Below are 16,918 nucleotides of genomic sequence, written 5' to 3' on the forward strand. Positions count from 1 at the left end.
CGTGAGATGCTCTGTCCATCCGTGAGATGCTCTGTCCATCCGTGAGATGCTTTGTCCATCCGTGAGATGCTCTGTCCATCCGTGAGATGCTCTGTCCATCCGTGAGATGCACTGTCCATCCGTGAGGTGCTCTGTCCATCCGTGAGATGTTCTGTCCATCCGTGAGATGCTCTGTCCATCTCTGAGATGTTCTGTCCATCCGTGAGATGCTCTGTCCATCTCTGAGATGTTCTGTCCATCCGTGAGATGAGCTGTCCATCCATGAAATGCTCTGTCCATCCGTGAGATGCACTGTCCATCCGTGAGATGCTCTGTCCATCCGTGAGATGTTCTGTCCATCCGTGAGATGTTCTGTCCATCTCTGAGATGTTCTGTCCATCCGTGAGATGAGCTGTCCATCCATGAGATGCTCTTTCCATCTCTGAGATGCGCTGTCCATCCATGAGATGCTCTGTCCATCCGTGAGATGCTCTGTCCATCCGTGAGATGCACTGTCCATCCGTGAGATGTTCTGTCCATCCGTGAGATGCTCTGTCCATCTCTGAGATGTTCTGTCCATCCGTGAGATGAGCTGTCCATCCATGAGATGCTCTGTCCATCTCTGAGATGTTCTGTCCATCCGTGAGATGCTCTGTCCATCTCTGAGATGCTCTGTCCATCTCTGAGATGTTCTGTCCATCCGTGAGATGCTCTGTCCATCTCTGAGATGTTCTGTCCATCCGTGAGATGCTCTGTCCATCTCTGAGATGTTCTGTCCATCCGTGAGATGCTCTGTCCATCTCTGAGATGTTCTGTCCATCCATGAAATGCTCTTTCCATCTCTGAGATGCGCTGTCCATCCATGAGATGCTCTGTCCATCTCTGAGATGTTCTGTCCATCCATGAAATGCTCTTTCCATCTCTGAGATGCGCTGTCCATCTCTGAGATGCTCTGTCCAACCATGGTATGTGCTATCCATCCATGACCAGGCTTCAAAGTCACTTATAAAATATGTGGCCTGTGTATTTAAAGAAAAAAAAAAAGGTAAGGACTTAGTGAGCAAAGAGGGACTCTAACCCTAAGTCCTTCTAGACTCATTACCTTTGATTTATTTGTGTATGAATGTATTTATTATTTACTGTGCTGGGTGTTGAACCCAAGGTCACGTCTTGCCAAACACCATCAGCTTTATCCCCTTTGGTTACGAGATCTCTATCACAGCTTCTGTAGATGCAGCGTTTTAGAGTGGAAGAAGCTGTAATATGATTTGTTCCCCTGAGTTTTCAGACAGAAGCTGAGGTCTGAACAGTGAAGGAGGAGCCTCGGGCAGCTTGAGGATGTGACCCCATTCTTGAATGCCATCTGTCCCCTCAAAACCCTGCTTTAAACTGTAGCATTCCAACAAGACCCCTACCAAATGCCACTACTAAGCTCAAGATCTTAGAATGATGGCTTCGTTACTGCTAACAGCCAAAGTTCAGTGTTGATTTATTGCCTGAACCCCACAAAGTGTCTCATCTAGCCCTGTTGTCTTGTTACTTTGTACAGTGATTCACATAGGAACAGACTGTGCAGTTCAGTATGATACCGGGTGTTGGATGAGGGAATCAAAGTTTTTAGTTAGAAAAAATTCAAACCCCCACAGCATGGAAGTTAGGGTGGGGTAAATTACGGTGGCTCTCAGGACACTCCCAGACATCAAATGAGGACCTCAAACACAGCAGCCCTGGTGAAGGGGACTCAGAGACAAAACAGAGAGCTGGGGTGTCAAGAGAGGATGACCTTTGCGCTGGGGGGCAGGGCAGGTGGACCAGCAGCACTGACAGCCAAGCCCTATCTCCTGTACATGACAAAGAAAGACTTTCCAATTTGATGAAGCTAGGCACTTAAGTTGGGGAGATGACCCCATATTACCTGGTTGTACTGTGTTATGGGGGTTTTTAAAAATCCAAGAGGATGCAGGAAGGTCAGAGTCAGAAATAGACTTGTGGCAAGGCAGGCAGAGGACGGAATGGCTGCGGGCAGCCCCTGGAAGCCAGACTCATCCTTAAGATGCCAGCGTAGACTCCAACGCCTTTGACCAGGACTATGAGAATCACCTTTATACAATGTTTGCTGTTTTTGTTGGGGAAAGGTTGACTTTGGCTCACGGATTTAGAAGGCCACATCCGATGTGCTGGAGAATGCATGGGCCAGTTCACATCACGCAGGCTGGGAAGGCAAAGGAGATGCTGCCAGCCATTTGGCTCTTTCCTTTCCCCTCTTCCATCCTGGCCGGCAGCGACTGGAAACTTGGTGTCCTCAGCAGCGGCGAACCTCTCGCTGAGCAGAGGCTGTCCTGTGCATTCCTGAGCGACACCTTCAGTGTTGTGTGCTATTGGGGTGTTAGGGAGCATATCAGCAGTGTCAAGTACAAGTGGCTGATGAAGCCCCTCAGAGGCACAACAAATGAAAGAGAGCTGGAAGGTTAGTTCCAGCCAGCATGAGGCAAGGCCAGTGTTTGAGGGGCGCGTCAGCGAAAGGGAAAATCACAACAGCTCTGGCCCTAAGGACATGGAACATTTTTTCTACTTTTCTGGCCTTTTGTTTTCCTGCCTTGGAGCGCTCGGTTCATCAGCCCATTTGTTGATTTGGATTTGGGTTATTGAGTTTTTGTATTTTTTTTTTTTTTTACTGATTTTAGGTATTAATCCCCTGCCAGATGTATAGTTGGCAAAGGTTTTCTCCCCCTTCGTAGCTGCTCCTGCTGTCTTCTTGCCTGTACAGAAGCCTTTGGCTTCATACAGCCCTCTTGATCAGTCCAGAAAGCCCTTCCGAGACATATTTTAAAGTGTTTAGCCTATGCATTCCTCTAGCAATTTTAGAGTTCCAGGTCTGACAGTCGGATTTCATGCATTTTAATGGAGTTTTACAAGATAAAAGATATTCTTTTGAAATCATGTTCAAGATTGTGAGGTGTCAGGGAAATGCAGTTAAACATTGCTTTCCAGTTTCATCCCGCCCCTGTGAGAATGTGGGTCAGTAAGAGAACTAATGAAGACAGATATTAGTGACAGTGGGGGCAAGAGGAGCCCTTACACACTGCTGGTGGGAAGGCACACTGGTGTGACCACTGTGGAAATCACTATGCAGGTACCATACACACGCACACACAAATACAAGTACTGGACTTGCGTAAGCAGCTTTAGGGATCTAAGGCCGCTTCCCACAGGTACCTTCCCACAGGTACCTTCCCACAGGCACTTGATCATCCATCTTAATGCCTTCCAGCTGCCAGGATACACGGCCAGCCCAGATGCCCATCACAGGACTGATAAGAGTTCCATTCTCAAACCCCCTGCCTGCATGAAGATGTCCACATACATCATGACACACACTGGCCCATACCCATGTGTGACACGCACACAATAGTAAATAATAAAATTGTAAAAAGTATAGTGTGTACACACAATGGAGTTGTATTCAGCAGTAAAGAGGCACAAAATCATGCAAGTAGCAGAAGAGATGGAACTAGGGGTCATCATGTTAAGCAAAGTAAGCATTAATATCACGTTTTCTTTTTGTGTGCAGGATCTAGGGGTGTGTGTGTGTGTGTGTGTGTGTGTGTGTGTGTGTGTGTTGCAGGGCTAGGGCTTAAACCCAAAGCCTTATACATGTTAGACCAGGACTACTTAGTTACATCCTGACCCTTATTTAAGTTTTCCTTTTCTTTTTTGAGTTGCCTGGGCTGGCCTTGAACTTTCAGTTCTCCCTTCTCAACCTCCTATGTCACTACTATGATTGATTCTGGGTTTTGTCTGGGGCGTGTATGTGTGTGTATGCACAGGAATATGTGTATTTACTTGGAAGCCAGAGATCAGCCTTGGCACTCCATCCACTTTGTCTTACTTCCTGACATTTGCTGACATGAGGCTGGCTGACCAGTGAGCCTCGGGCATCGACCTGTCTGCACGTGTCCAGAGTGGGCATGACAATGCTGCCCGGCTTATTAGCTTGCGTTCTGGGAAGGAACTCAGGTCCTCACACTTACGCAACCATTACACCCCTGATGGGGCATCTCCCAGCCCTCCACTCTGTCTAAATCTCTTTGAGAATGCTCAATTTAGTATTTTAGGTCAATTTCTTGCAGTCATGGAGACTTTGGTAGCCAGCAGAAACCCAGGTCTACTGTCTCCTGCCCTTAAGGCTTAGCATAGTTCCCTAGGTCTTGTTATTATTGCTCTTTTGTTCCTTTCTTTCTGTGTGTTTGTTTTGTTTGGTTGGTTAGTTTTTTGAGACATGATATTTTTGTCATAGTCTTGACTGTCCTGGAACTAGCTTTGTAGAGCAGGCTGACCTTGAACTCACAGAGATCCTCCTGCCTCTGCCTCCCAAATGCTGGGATTAAAGGTGTGCACCCCACACCCACCCTATTCTTTTGTTCTTATGTCTTTAAACAGAGTCTCATGTAGCCAAGACTGGCTTTGAACTCCTGATCCTCCTGCCGCTACCTCAAAAATGCTGTGATTATGTAAACATACCTAACTTGAATTTGCCCTATCTTGAGAGTGGACACATCTCAGCTAATTCTCAATTTCTTAAAACCAAACTGTGTCCCCAGGGTCAGGAGGCCATGCAAACAGAAACACGGGCAAGGAGGATTGGCAGAGCCACGTCTTCCTTTGCTGGGAAGGTGGAAGGCTGAGTAAAGAAGTATCAGATTTTGCGAGATGAGTGTCCACGACAGCATCTTACATCTTTCTGGTCCTTATTTCCCAATAGAGGAAGTGGACTGTCCAATGAGAGGTACACTGGTATAAACCATTGTACCATTCTCCAGGTCCCAAAGATGTGAATGAAGCTGCTACCATGGTTACTGCTTCCTTGGGGAGGGGGAGGGAACTGTGAATGTAGTTCTGTATCCTCTGCTTCTGGTCTGCCCCTTGCTCTTAGAGTCATGAGGCCGTGTATTTACGGAGCTGGCTCTCATGTGAATAGCAATCACCACCTGTCAGCTTGGGCTCATGGAAGGAAGGCAGAGATGACTTTGTCAGTTGATTAAAGTGTTCTCAGCCAACATGTCTGGACAAGTATCCACTTATCTCACACCCAGGGATGATTGTGACCATGGCTACATTGAGACATAATATTGACCTGCTTGTCAACACCACCTCTCATGCTGCCTCTCCATCCTATCCTTGGCCCCATTCTCTTTGTCTTCTCTTTCAGTAGCTCCTGTGTGGATTTGGGGCTTTAATTCAGGCCATCTGCACATGCCTAAGCCTTCCAGAAATGGATAAGGTCCTATTTCTCACCCAGTTCCCAGGAGTCAGAGTTGTGTGCTGTTGGCATCTTTGCTTTGAGACAACAGTGACAGGCGGCCAGGGGCAGGGTGAGAACCTTCCAAGTCTCTATCAGCCTTGCCTAACCCATCACGTACCAACACCCAAGTTTAAGTAAAAGCCACATGCGCATCCTCTCCACAGCCACTCAAGCCTGTCCCCAGGCCATGCTGCTTCCTTCACCTCCCCACGATGAGTTCTGAAGGTGGCAAGAACGGAAGGCCCCCGTGTGTGTGTCTGCAGCTGAGCCTAAGCTCCTGGGCGCCCAGCAGAGCAGACTACATTTGATTCCCACCAGCACCGTTCAGCTTGAGATCCCCAAGAACATTTCTGAACTGAAAGAGGAAAGCGAATCCTTTTACATTTCAGGTTTCATCTGTGAAATGGGAGTATGGATGGGGCCTGGTTTCATAGGGGATTTGAGGACTTCATTCATGAAAATCCCTTAAACAGGCCAATCTGCTAGCCCTTAATCCCCTGTGTCTCTAACGAAATGAATGAATGCCTTGCTTAGGGTTTCTGTTGTTGTAATGAAACCAGGGCCAAAGCAACTTGGGGAGGAAAGGGTTTACTCGGCTTACGCGTCCATGTCATTATTTTGTCGCCAAAGGAAGTCAGGACAGGAACTCCAGCAGGGCAGGGACCTGGAGGCAGGAGCTGATGGAGGCCATGGAGGGGTGCTGCTCCCCATGGCTTGCTCAGCCTGCCATTTTGTAGAACCTAGGACCACCAGCCCAGGGATAGCACCACCAGCGATGGACTGGGCCTGTCACCAGTGATCACAAGTTGAGAAAATGCTCTGCAGGCTGGCCCACACCCCGATCTCATGGAGGCATCTTCTCAGTTGGGGTCCCTCCTCTCAGATGACTCTAGTTGTGACAAGTTGACAGAAATCAACTTGTAGCCAGCACAAGGAGTGAATGAATGAATGAGTGATTGCAAATAGAGTCTTTACAAATGTGTTGTATGTGAAATGTTCACATTGAGATTTGATTATTAAAATACAACAGAAGTGAACAGACATCAATTTCAATATAACATTTAAAGTTAGTTATGTGACAACTTCATACATGCATACAAGATTGTATTTTGATCCCCACTCCTTCCCCCAACTCCTCATAAATCAACTCCTCAATCCCTACTCCAATTTCATTTCTTCTTTTTGAAAAATAGCCCACTGAGTCCGGTCTGTGTTGAGCCCAGGCTCCTGTGCAGAGCCATTTCCTGGGGCACGGGCAGCCTGTAAGTCACTCCCTTAAAGAAAACAGACTCCTTCTCTCCTTGCAGTCCATAGTTGTCAAAAGCTCCGTTACTGGGGGAAGGCTTGTGAGCCCTTCTCCCTGCTTGCTGGAATGTGCAGAGGGCCACGGCTGTTGTGGGTTCATCGCTACAGTGGCTCTGTTGTACCCAGAAGTGTCACACACACGTGTATCCCAACAGTGTGTGTGGGAGGGAGGTTGAACATGAGTTCAAGGCCACACACCTGTATCCCTACACTGGGGGAATGGACCCTGAGTTCAAGGCCACACACCTGTAGTCCCAACACTAGGGGGCATGGAGGATCATGAGTTCAAGGGCAACCTGAGCTATCTTGTAAGAGCCTAAGCAAAACAAATCAAACAAAGTACAACTATTTTGGCACCTTATATAAGTGTTTCCCACTATGAAATGCCTTTTAATTCCCCCCAGGACTATACTTTGTTATATGAAGAGGCAAAATATTTTCAACTTCAGCCAATGTTGTTGGAGCTGGAACGATGGAAACAGGACAGAGAAACTGGCCGCTTTTCACGGCCCTGTGAGTGCCTCGTGGTGCGTGTGGCCCCGGACCTTGGAGAAAGGATCACCCTCAGTGGGGACAAGTCCTTGATAGAAGAAGTCTTTCCAGAGATTGGTGATGTGATGTGCAACTCCGTCAATGCAGGCTGGAATCACGACTCCACGCATGTCATCAGGTTCCCACTAAACGGCTACTGTCACCTCAACTCAGTCCAGGTATGTCAGCATACACCGTACGGCACCAGTGACTCTCCTGCAGGGGGCTGAGGAACTGTCATGGGCAGTACTTACATTGGGTTGGTGGTTTCTCAGCATCCATCCCATAAATCCACAAGTCTTTGCTGAGCACCTACTATGTGCCCGATACTATGTGTACCTACTGTGAGAACAGGTGATGCAGAAGAAAACACACAACAGTTCTGTGTTTGTGGAGTTTGTGTCTCAAAAGTGGGTGGGGAGAGACATTAACCCTGCCCATATAGTAAGAAGAGGGCATCCGGGGCAGTGTTTGTGTTAGTGTTTGTCACTGTAACAAGCACCTGAAAGAAACAACTTCATTTGCTTTGGCTCATGGTCTCAGAGGTGATCACTTGGTTCACATTGGGCTGCAGTGAGGTAAAACATTGTTACCGACAGGTGTGGTAGAGGAGAGTCGCTCACCTTATGGTGACCAGAAAAAAAAACAGGGCAACAAACAGGAAGTGGCCCTGGCATGATGTGTCCCTCAGAAGTACATCTTCAAGTGAGCTACTTCCTCCAATCAGGCCCTACCTCCTGACAGCCATTCACTGTGAAGCCGTCAGCGGATCAAGGAATTGATTCGGTTCGTGTCCTCAGTGACTGAGTCCACCAGCTGCAGGACAGGCTTTCTCTGCCAGCCTTGTGGAGTGTACTCCATACCCAACCCCTAGTGGTCTGCCAGGCAGAAAGATCAAGTTGTAAGGAGCCCACAGTAGAAGAGCCCTCGGCATGTTGAGTGCTATCAGGAATGTCACTTGAAGGAAAGGAACCAGAATGAGTTTGAATAGTACAGGAGGCTAAGGATGATGGGAGAAGTCATGGTGAGCCTCGGCGAGATTTTCTGCTTTAGTGGGGTTTGGGAGAGAAGCGTTGCGGTGTTTGCTGTTAGGTTCATTCGCTTGTGGGAGACGAGAGGAAAGCCAGAAGATGAATCTGAACGGAAGAGGAAGCTGCTATAACTTTCTTCTAAAATAAAAACTCCAGGGTCCAAGAATGTAGATCAGTTGGGCTTACCCAGCATGAATTGGGCACTGAGACTGATTTTTAGTACCCCATGAGCTGTGGTGAAAACCTATATAATTCTAACACTTGGGAGGTAGAGGCAAGAGGATCAGAAACTTGAGGTCAGGGCTAGAGAGATAACTCCATGGTTAGGACCACCTGGTTCAGTACCCAGCATCCACATTGGTTGGCTCACAAGTGCCTGCAACTCCAGTCTGATGATCTCTCCTGGCCTCCTTGGATAACTGCACACAAATGATGCACACCCTGACAAGCAGTCGTGTGTGTGTGTGTGTGTGTGTGTGTGTGTGTGTGTGTGTAAATGAAATAAACACATTCAAGGTCATCTTCAGCTCATTAGCAAGTCCAAGGCCAGCTTTATCTACATTGAGACCCTGTCTTGAAAAAAACAAAACAAAACAAAACAAAAAAAACCGAACAGTAGATGATAATAGAGAAGGAGGAGGCAGGTCACCAAGCGATGATCGATGATCTGGGTCTTGGTCTTGGTCTGAGTGTCTCAACTGCTGGTTTCACAAGCTTTTCTGACAGAAGTGAGTAGAACTGTCATGTTCTGTGGTGGAGACACCTTTGGGAGAAGAAAACATGGGGGTGGGATTGATGATTTGGTGCTATGTGCCTTAGATGCTTATAGGTGCTGTGTCCATCTTAGCTCAGGGTGCTGAGTATCTGTTCTGCACCCCCAGCCCTGGGTGTGGCCAGTGGGTCACTGTCTTCTGACAGCAAGCTAGTGTGCCTGCCTTGTGGTGAGGACGCAGAGGCACACCCGAGTCTTCCCCAGAGCCCTGCAACACTGAACGCTATTAAAAGGCAGTAGGCCCCTGCTCTCTTTAGTTGGAACTGGCCCATGACTTTGTTCACTGTGTGGTCATCAGTGGGCTGGGACATAGCTCAGTGGCAAAGTGCTCACCTAGCGAATGCAAGCCCTATCAATATTCCATCCCCAGCACCACTAAGTGCTCTCCAAGAGTTGAAAGGCTAGAAACTCTATGGGATCATGCTGCCTCAGGGAAATTGTCACGCACTGTTTATAATTTTTCAAATGTATGAGCAATTGTCACAGAGCAGAATAGCAGGAAACTCAGAAAAATGAAACCTGCCAGCATGCGGAGGAAGGTACCCAGTCTTACTAGGGTTCCAGAGGGCAACAGTTGCATTCTCATCTTTGTGGATGGTACCCACTGGAGGTATGAGGTGATCGTACACAGCTACACACACACACACACACACACACACACACGCACGCACGCACGCACACTAGGCTGTGTTGTCTCTAAATGCTTGTGAAGCGTCAAACTTTTCTCCTCCCATTCACCCTTCCAGGCACCCAGCTGACCAAAGGCAGAGTAAGAAGGTCTCAGCCCCTCCCCTTGTCCAGTGAGCACCTTCTGTCTTCCGTGTGCCTGATGCATTGGCCAGATCATCTGTGGGAGTCTCTCCTGTCCCACCTTCATCACTCATACAGCCCCAAGCCATTCTTGCTTCCCACTCTACCCACCACCAAGAGGCAGACACCTGTCTGTCAGCACACAGAGGCAGGGCATCAGATACCTGCAGATATACCCAGTCATTTAGACATTCCTAAAACCAAGGAACTTTGCTATGGACTTCGTGTTTAACCACCCTGTGAGTTAGCTCAGCTGGTAGAGGTGCTTGCCTTTAAGTCTGATGACTTGAGTTCAGTTGCTGGGTCACTCAGTCACACAGAGAGAGAGACAGAGACAGAGAGAGAGAGAGAGAGAGAGAGAGAGAGAATACATATGTAAATAAATAATTGAAAAAAATAGAATGAAAAGCAATGTCTTCCTAAGCAGTTTACGAGGCACTCTAACAAGCACTTGGCCGCACGCAGGCCAGCACGGGCCACACCAGATACTCGGCACATTCTGTGTATGGAACTCTGGGCCAGAAGACAACCAGCGTCCATGACGCCCCTGGGGGAAATAAGCATGAGAAAGAGGTTTGTTGCTGTCTAGTGGCTCCTCGTGCTCAGATGTCCTCTCCTAACGGGGCAGAAGATCCTTTCAGAGCACACTGTCACCTGATGGGTTCCATTCCCCCCTCTGCTAGAGTTCTGCCCAGAGCTGTCTGCCACCATTGTATTCACCAGAACTCAGGGACGGTCCCATCACCCTGTCCTTAGTCCCATGAGCGGATGTGCAAAGCGAATTCACCTGCCCCAGCTGAGTACTGTGGAGAGCGCTTGCAACTGTTCTCAGTCCGGGCCTTGTGTGTGAAACACATCCTCGTTTTTTTCCAGTCTCTCCTAGTACATTATTTTACTTCTGTATTCTGTGTAAAAGTTGGTGATAAGAACCGATAATTAAGAAGCTGGAGCCAATGTAGCACAGTGGCAGAGTACTGGCCTAACATGCACAAGATGCTGGCTTCAATTCCTAGCACTGCATTTAATTAATTAATTAGTTAAACTACTAATTAAAATTAGGATTGCCTTGCTTAGTTATAGTTAGGGTTTTGCTTGCTTATTTTGAGCCAGACTCGCACTGTGTAGCCCAGGCTGGTCCCACACTCTTGATCCTCCCGCCCTTGCCTTTCCAAGTGCTGAACGTGACATCACACATGGTCCATGTTATTACTGACAGGTTGAGAGTCAGTTAACAGCATTTCAGTCCACTCAAAACAGAAGAAAGCTGAAGCAAGCTTATCTTTAAAGTTATGGTTTACGGTGTCCCTTTCCTTCAGAGATGTGTGCAGTCTGATTCCTTCAGAGATGTGTGCAGTCTGATTCCTTCAGAGATGTGTGCAATCTGATTCCTTCAGAGATGTATGCAATCTGATTGATTCCTTCAGAGATGTGTGCAATCTGATTGATTCCTTCAGAGATGTGTGCAGTCTGATTCCTTCAGAGATGTGTGCAGTCTGATTCCTTCAGAGATGTGTGCAGTCTGATTCCTTCAGAGATGTGTGCAGTCTGATTGATTCCTTCAGAGATGTGTGCAGTCTGATTGATTCCTTCAGAGATGTGTGCAGTCTGATTCTCTCCAGTGAACTATCTGTTGGATTGCCAAAGAAACAGAGTGCGCGCAGTTAGCTCCCTGTCTCCCTATCTCGGGGTCACAGGGTGGCTTCCCGTATCCAGGTATCCAGAATACAGATACTAGGGTTTGATACCAGATCCTAGCATTTGACTTGGAAATTAAACAACATTTAATTAAACAGCAGTTAGGCTAAAGGAGACCTTTAAAGTATCTTATTGTTTGTTTGTGGTCCTAGGGGTCAAAACCAGGGCCTTGTGATGCTGGGCAAGCCCTCTCCCACAAGTGACAGCCCCAGCTAGAAATAGCTTAATTTTCTCACGAAAAACCATTGCCTTCATTCTGGAATGTACATGAATTGAGCTTTGGAACGCATCTTTGGTGTGTTTATGTGGCTGATACACTTGCCTTGCCCCTAAGGAGATGTCTGCCTTGTTGTCTTCACAGGTCCTCGAGCGGTTGCAGCAACGAGGATTTGAAATTGTGGGCTCCTGTGGGGGAGGAGTGGACTCGTCCCAGTTCAGTGAATATGTCCTCCGCCGGGAGCTGAGGCGGACACCCCGCGTACCCTCAGTCATCCGGATAAAACAGGAACCACTGGACTAAACAGACATATTTCTTATGCAAAAAGAAAACACACACAACCTAACAGTATACGAAAAGGAACGTTTGTGTGCAGCTGGGACAGTAAACCAAGCTCTGAAGCTACAATTGAATAAAAGACGTTTCTATGCTCTAGAAATCACACCTGTGTTCATATGGGAACAATTGGAATCATGATATCCTCAAGATGTAAAAAAAATATATAAATATATAAATATATATATATATGTCAAAAGGTAGGAAATGCAGAGAGAGAGAGAGAGAGAGAGCTACGGTGGGTGCTGCGATGGCCACGCGTGTCCTGGGCCTCTGAGGTCTCTGTCCAGTAAATAAGCCATGCCAGGGAGGACAGAGTCTCCTGATGCTGTCAGTTGCCAACAGTCATGCATTGTTTCTTTCTTCCTTTATCTTTCTTCCGTTTCTTTTCTTTTTTTTTAAAAAAAAAAAAAAACAAAACACCTCGGCTGGTGTTTCTTTGCAAGTGGAGGTGTCATGTTTCATCAGGCAGGGACCAGGAGGGAATCAAGGACCACTGGAGCACACTGCATGGGACGTACATAGACAGGACATTTGAACTGTGGTTTGTACAGGAGTGGCACTTTTTTGTCCTCCTCACAACCGTGACCTTTCCTTGTTTTTATGCTGATTGTTGATCGTTTGGCAGAGGGGCCAGAGCTATTTCTTGCTAGAGATCTCCAGTTTCAGTCTGCTGCTTTCCTACAGTTTTTTCAGATTTTATAATGTATTAAATACAATAAACTCTGTTTAAAAAATGAGTCCTGTGTAGACCACACATGTTGGGATAGGATGGATTGAGATGAAATTTTTCCTGTTTCCCTGTGTTGGGCGTCAGAAAGAGCTCTTGGCGGCTGGAGCAGCTCTAAAGGCCCACGGACAGATAAGGCTGTGGCCTCTTCTCTTCCAGCTTGGCCAATGCTTCCTGCTTCCCAGGCTTTGTTATTCTGCCTTGTTGAATAAGATAAATCACTTTGTGTTTTTCTTGATGAGGAGGAAGAGGATGGAAAACAGGACCTCATTCAAGCTAAGCTTGAATTCTAAAACTGATACTTCCCAGGCCAATCTCTGTGTCTCCTTCCTCTTCTCGATACAGCCTGCCCTCCCTCCCTCCACCTTCCCCTACACAGCCCCTCTCCCTACAGCCCTCCCTCCCTCTACCTTCCCCTACACACCCCTTCTCCCTACAGCCCTCCCTCCCTCTACCTTCCCCTACACAGCCCTCTTTCCCTACAGCCCTCCCTCCCTCCACCTTCCCCTACACAGCCCTCTCTCCCTACAGCCCTCCCTCCCTCCACCTTCCCCTACACAACCCTCTCTCCCTACAGCCCTCCCTCCCTCTACCTTCCCCTACACACCCCCTCTCCCTACAGCCCTCCCTGAGGTTCCTGTAGCCCTTGCAGTGCTCAGAGTCAGTGTGTCACCCATCCAGGTCCTAACTTCTGATCCTCATGCCTTCACTTCAGAATCTGGGGTCACAGGTTTGCACCACCATGCCTGGACTCCAGTCTTTATTCCTACAAGCTTCTCAGTCACGCTTAGGTTATCTTGCTGCAGAGGGAACCAGACCAATATTACGTGGTTTAACAAGTGTTCTTGCTTGTGGTTCTGGGATTCTCAAGTGCACACTGGTCCTGGCTGGTCTGCTCCTGTTCTATGATGTCATCCAGGGGGTGGCAGAGCCGTGATGTCTTACCAGGTGCCTGCCAGCACTCCCTGCGGCTAAGACCCTCTGCAGCACGATGCTGCTGTAAGTGCTCTGAGAAGCAAGGGATGGAAAGTGCAGGGCTGTAAGAGGCCACAGCCAACCTGTGCTATGGCTGCGGTCTGTTTTCTGAGCAGACATAACCGGTTCAGACTGAGGCAAAGTTCAGAAAACCCATCGGATGAGGACAATAACAACAAATTTGTGGTCAACTTAAATGCACTATAGTATCAGCCAAAAGATCTTTCAAGAGAGGTGTTAGAGCTTCACAACTAATAAGCTCCCGAATAATCACCTTACCAGTCAGAAGGTACAAACCCTGAGATGCCCATCTTTCTTTAGAACGAAATCCCCAGCTTTTCCAGGACACTGGTGACTCTGGTCTCTCCTTCCCGATGCCTTTCTTCCATCCTCCTTCCAGCCACCCCAGACCACCCTGCATGCTGCTAAGATTGGCAGGTAAGGTATACTGTGTTTTGGTGCAGCGATGCTCCTGCAGTGCTGGGCTATTGCCATCCTGAACTCACCTTCCTGGTTTAAATTAAAAAACCTGTGCCTGAGGACACCGGTAATGAAAATATCATTGCTACTGGAACTCAAAGTAAGCCGCTCCTGTCTGCCGCCGCCTCTGACACAGAGGCAGCCTGAACGTTTAATTTCTTTAGTGACTGCCAACCAGGCTGCCACAGTCATCCATAATGTCCCCTTATATGAGACTAATAAACCACAGAATTCAATGGAGACTGCCAGGGCTGCCCCTGCCAGCTGCTTCGTCATCCCACTAAAAGAAGAAATTTCACCATGGTTTTTAGAACAATCTATTTTCATTAGGCAAGGTATCCCTGGATGAGTAAAATGAGGACCATGCTCTGGGTCCCACTGTTCCAATCAAGTTCATATTTAGTGCTGCGGAGATGGCCCAGTCAGTAAAGGGTGCCTTGCAAACACGAGGGTGTGTTTGAGCCCCAGAACCCATGCAAAAAGCTAGGCTCAGGATAATGCTCACTGGTAAGACGGGAAGTAGAGACAGATAGTTTTGGAGCCTGCTGGCCAGCTACTCCAGTCTACTCAGCGAGGTTCCAGCCTGTGCTGCAGCTCTCCAACAAAGAAGGTGCCTGAGAAATGACCCTCTGCCTTCACACACACAGGACACGAGACGAACTTTATCCAGCACCCTCTTTGTGCAGTTAGCACTGTCCCCCCAAAATGTATGTGTTCTCCACTGACTGCGACTATTTTGATCAGCTCAGTGGAACTTCCATGTTCAGACACTAAAGCACTTCAGAAACAGTAGGTCAGTCACAACATAAGTGGGCCACAGCCTCAACTTCTTCTATCACTTTTTCATTGTCCAATAGGTAGTTCATATGCGAATATGACCAGCTGTGCTTAGAGCAACCTGGACAGCTGTGCTTAGAGCAACCCAGACAGCTGTGCTTAGAGCAACCCGGACAGCTGTGCTTAGAGCAACCCGGACAGCTGTGCTCTTTCCCTCTGAGAATCTGATCAAGGACTGCATGTGATGGCTATCAATAATATCTTTTTAGCGACCTTCTGAGTTTTCCTTTGAGAGGAGGGTGTCCCCAAGTGGACTCATCTAAAGAGTCTAGCTCACTTGTTCTTAACACAGCACAAAGCCTTGGGTTTGCTTAACTCCTCCCTTGTCGGTAGAGTCCAAAGAAGGAATTTTCTGTTTCTGCAGGAACACTGCATAGCGGATGGCATGTCCTTACTGCCTCACTTCCTAAGAGCTGCTTTGGTCCGTGTTAATTATGACAATTTTTTTATTGTTGTTCTTGTTATAGTTTGAGACAGGGCCTCACTATATAGCCCTTGCTGGCCTGGAACTCACAATATAGACCCTGCCCCTGGCTCCCAAGTACTGGGAATAATGATGTGCCAACCTGGCTGGCCGGTTTTTTTGTCTCTTGCATAAAGTAACTTCTACCAAATGTAAAACTTGATTTTTCTCCTTATAATTATTAATTAGTTCATAGGGTGATAATATAAGACTGTGAATATCTATTTCCTCCACATATATGTCTGCTGGTTTTACCATTCATTGGCAGTATTTTCTTCAATTAATTTTTACTTTGTTGGTTATAAAAATCTTAAAAGTGTTCTTTGAATGGTCAAGCCATTGATTCTTGAAATAACTTTTTTTTTTAAGAAAATACTTTTTTTTAAACCTGGGGCAGACAAACCAAAATCTCTAGTATATTCTTTCTTAAGAAATACTTTGGAAAAACAGAGCACGCCTAAACTGGTTTCCAAATCGTGGGTAAGTTTCCACATAGGAAGAAGAGCCATGCACCGAGCGGGCACCGCGTGCCAGGAATATGCACCGAGCAGGCCCTGTGTACCAGGAATATGCACTAAGCGGAACTGAGCAGGCACCGTGTGCCAGGAATGTGCAGAGCGGGCACCGTGTGTCAGGAATATGCAGAGCAGGCACCGTGTGCCAGGAATATGCACTGAGCGGGCACCGTGTGCCAGGAATATGCACTGAGCGGGCACCGTGTGCCAGGAATATGCACTGAGCGGGCACCGTGTGCCAGGAATATGCACTGAGCGGGCACCGTGTGCCAGGAATATGCACTGAGCGGAACTGAGCGGGCACCATGTACCAGGAATGTGCACTGAGCGGGCACCGTGTGGCAGGAATGTGCTAACCTTTAACTCTAGTGGTTCTTTTCATCTGGATGAGCACACAGGTTTATCTTGTTTCTCAAGTAAGTAAGACTGGGAGAAATGGAGTAAACTGCATAATGGAAGTGAGTGTTCCCTTAAGTGTTTACAGGAGAGGCAAAATAAAACCACACCACCGAGAGAGAATTACGCTCAAGTTGTAACAGCAAAGAAGTACAGATTCTTTTAAAAAAGTTATTACATTTTTAATTTATTTGTATGTTGTTGTTGTATCCACACCTGTGCCGTGCTGTGTGGAGATTGGTGAATAAATTGTGGGAGCCGGTTCTTGCCTTCTACTGTGGAATTCCTGGCGATTGAACAGGACCCGGGTTGTCAGGCTTGGTGGCAAGTGCATGTCTGTTGATCCAACTCTTTGATCTTAAAGTAGATTTGTTTAAGATTTTGTGTGTGTGTGTGTGTGTGTGTGTGTGTGTGTGTGTGTGTGTGTGTTATGTGAGGAGGTGCCCTGAAAGGCCAGAAGAGTTTCAGATCCCTTGGAGCTGGAGTTATAAGCAGTTGTAAATCATCTAACATGGGTGTTGGAAACCAAGCTCTCCCTTTTTGC

The 16,918-nt window shown here is 47.4% G+C and overlaps 1 protein-coding gene across 3 annotated transcripts in view; it reads left to right on the forward strand.

Annotated features, from left to right (window-relative positions):
* LOC121453271 (BTB/POZ domain-containing protein KCTD1) overlaps positions 1-12,718 on the forward strand; it is a 199,279-nt gene extending 186,561 nt beyond the window's left edge. For all 3 annotated transcript variants that reach the window (XM_041659877.1, XM_041659879.1, XM_041659876.1), the window contains exons 4-5: positions 6,991-7,296; positions 11,787-12,718. In XM_041659877.1, coding sequence (XP_041515811.1) covers positions 6,991-7,296; positions 11,787-11,945 — 465 coding nt within the window. In that variant the 3' untranslated portion in view covers positions 11,946-12,718. The remainder of the gene's footprint in view (positions 1-6,990; positions 7,297-11,786) is intronic.
* Positions 12,719-16,918: the final 4,200 nt, after the last annotated feature.

This window comes from Microtus oregoni, unplaced genomic scaffold, assembly GCF_018167655.1.
Source record: "Microtus oregoni isolate MIOR12 unplaced genomic scaffold, Mior012 000011F_ref0000422, whole genome shotgun sequence".
In the NCBI taxonomy this organism is placed as follows: domain Eukaryota; kingdom Metazoa; phylum Chordata; class Mammalia; order Rodentia; family Cricetidae; genus Microtus; species Microtus oregoni.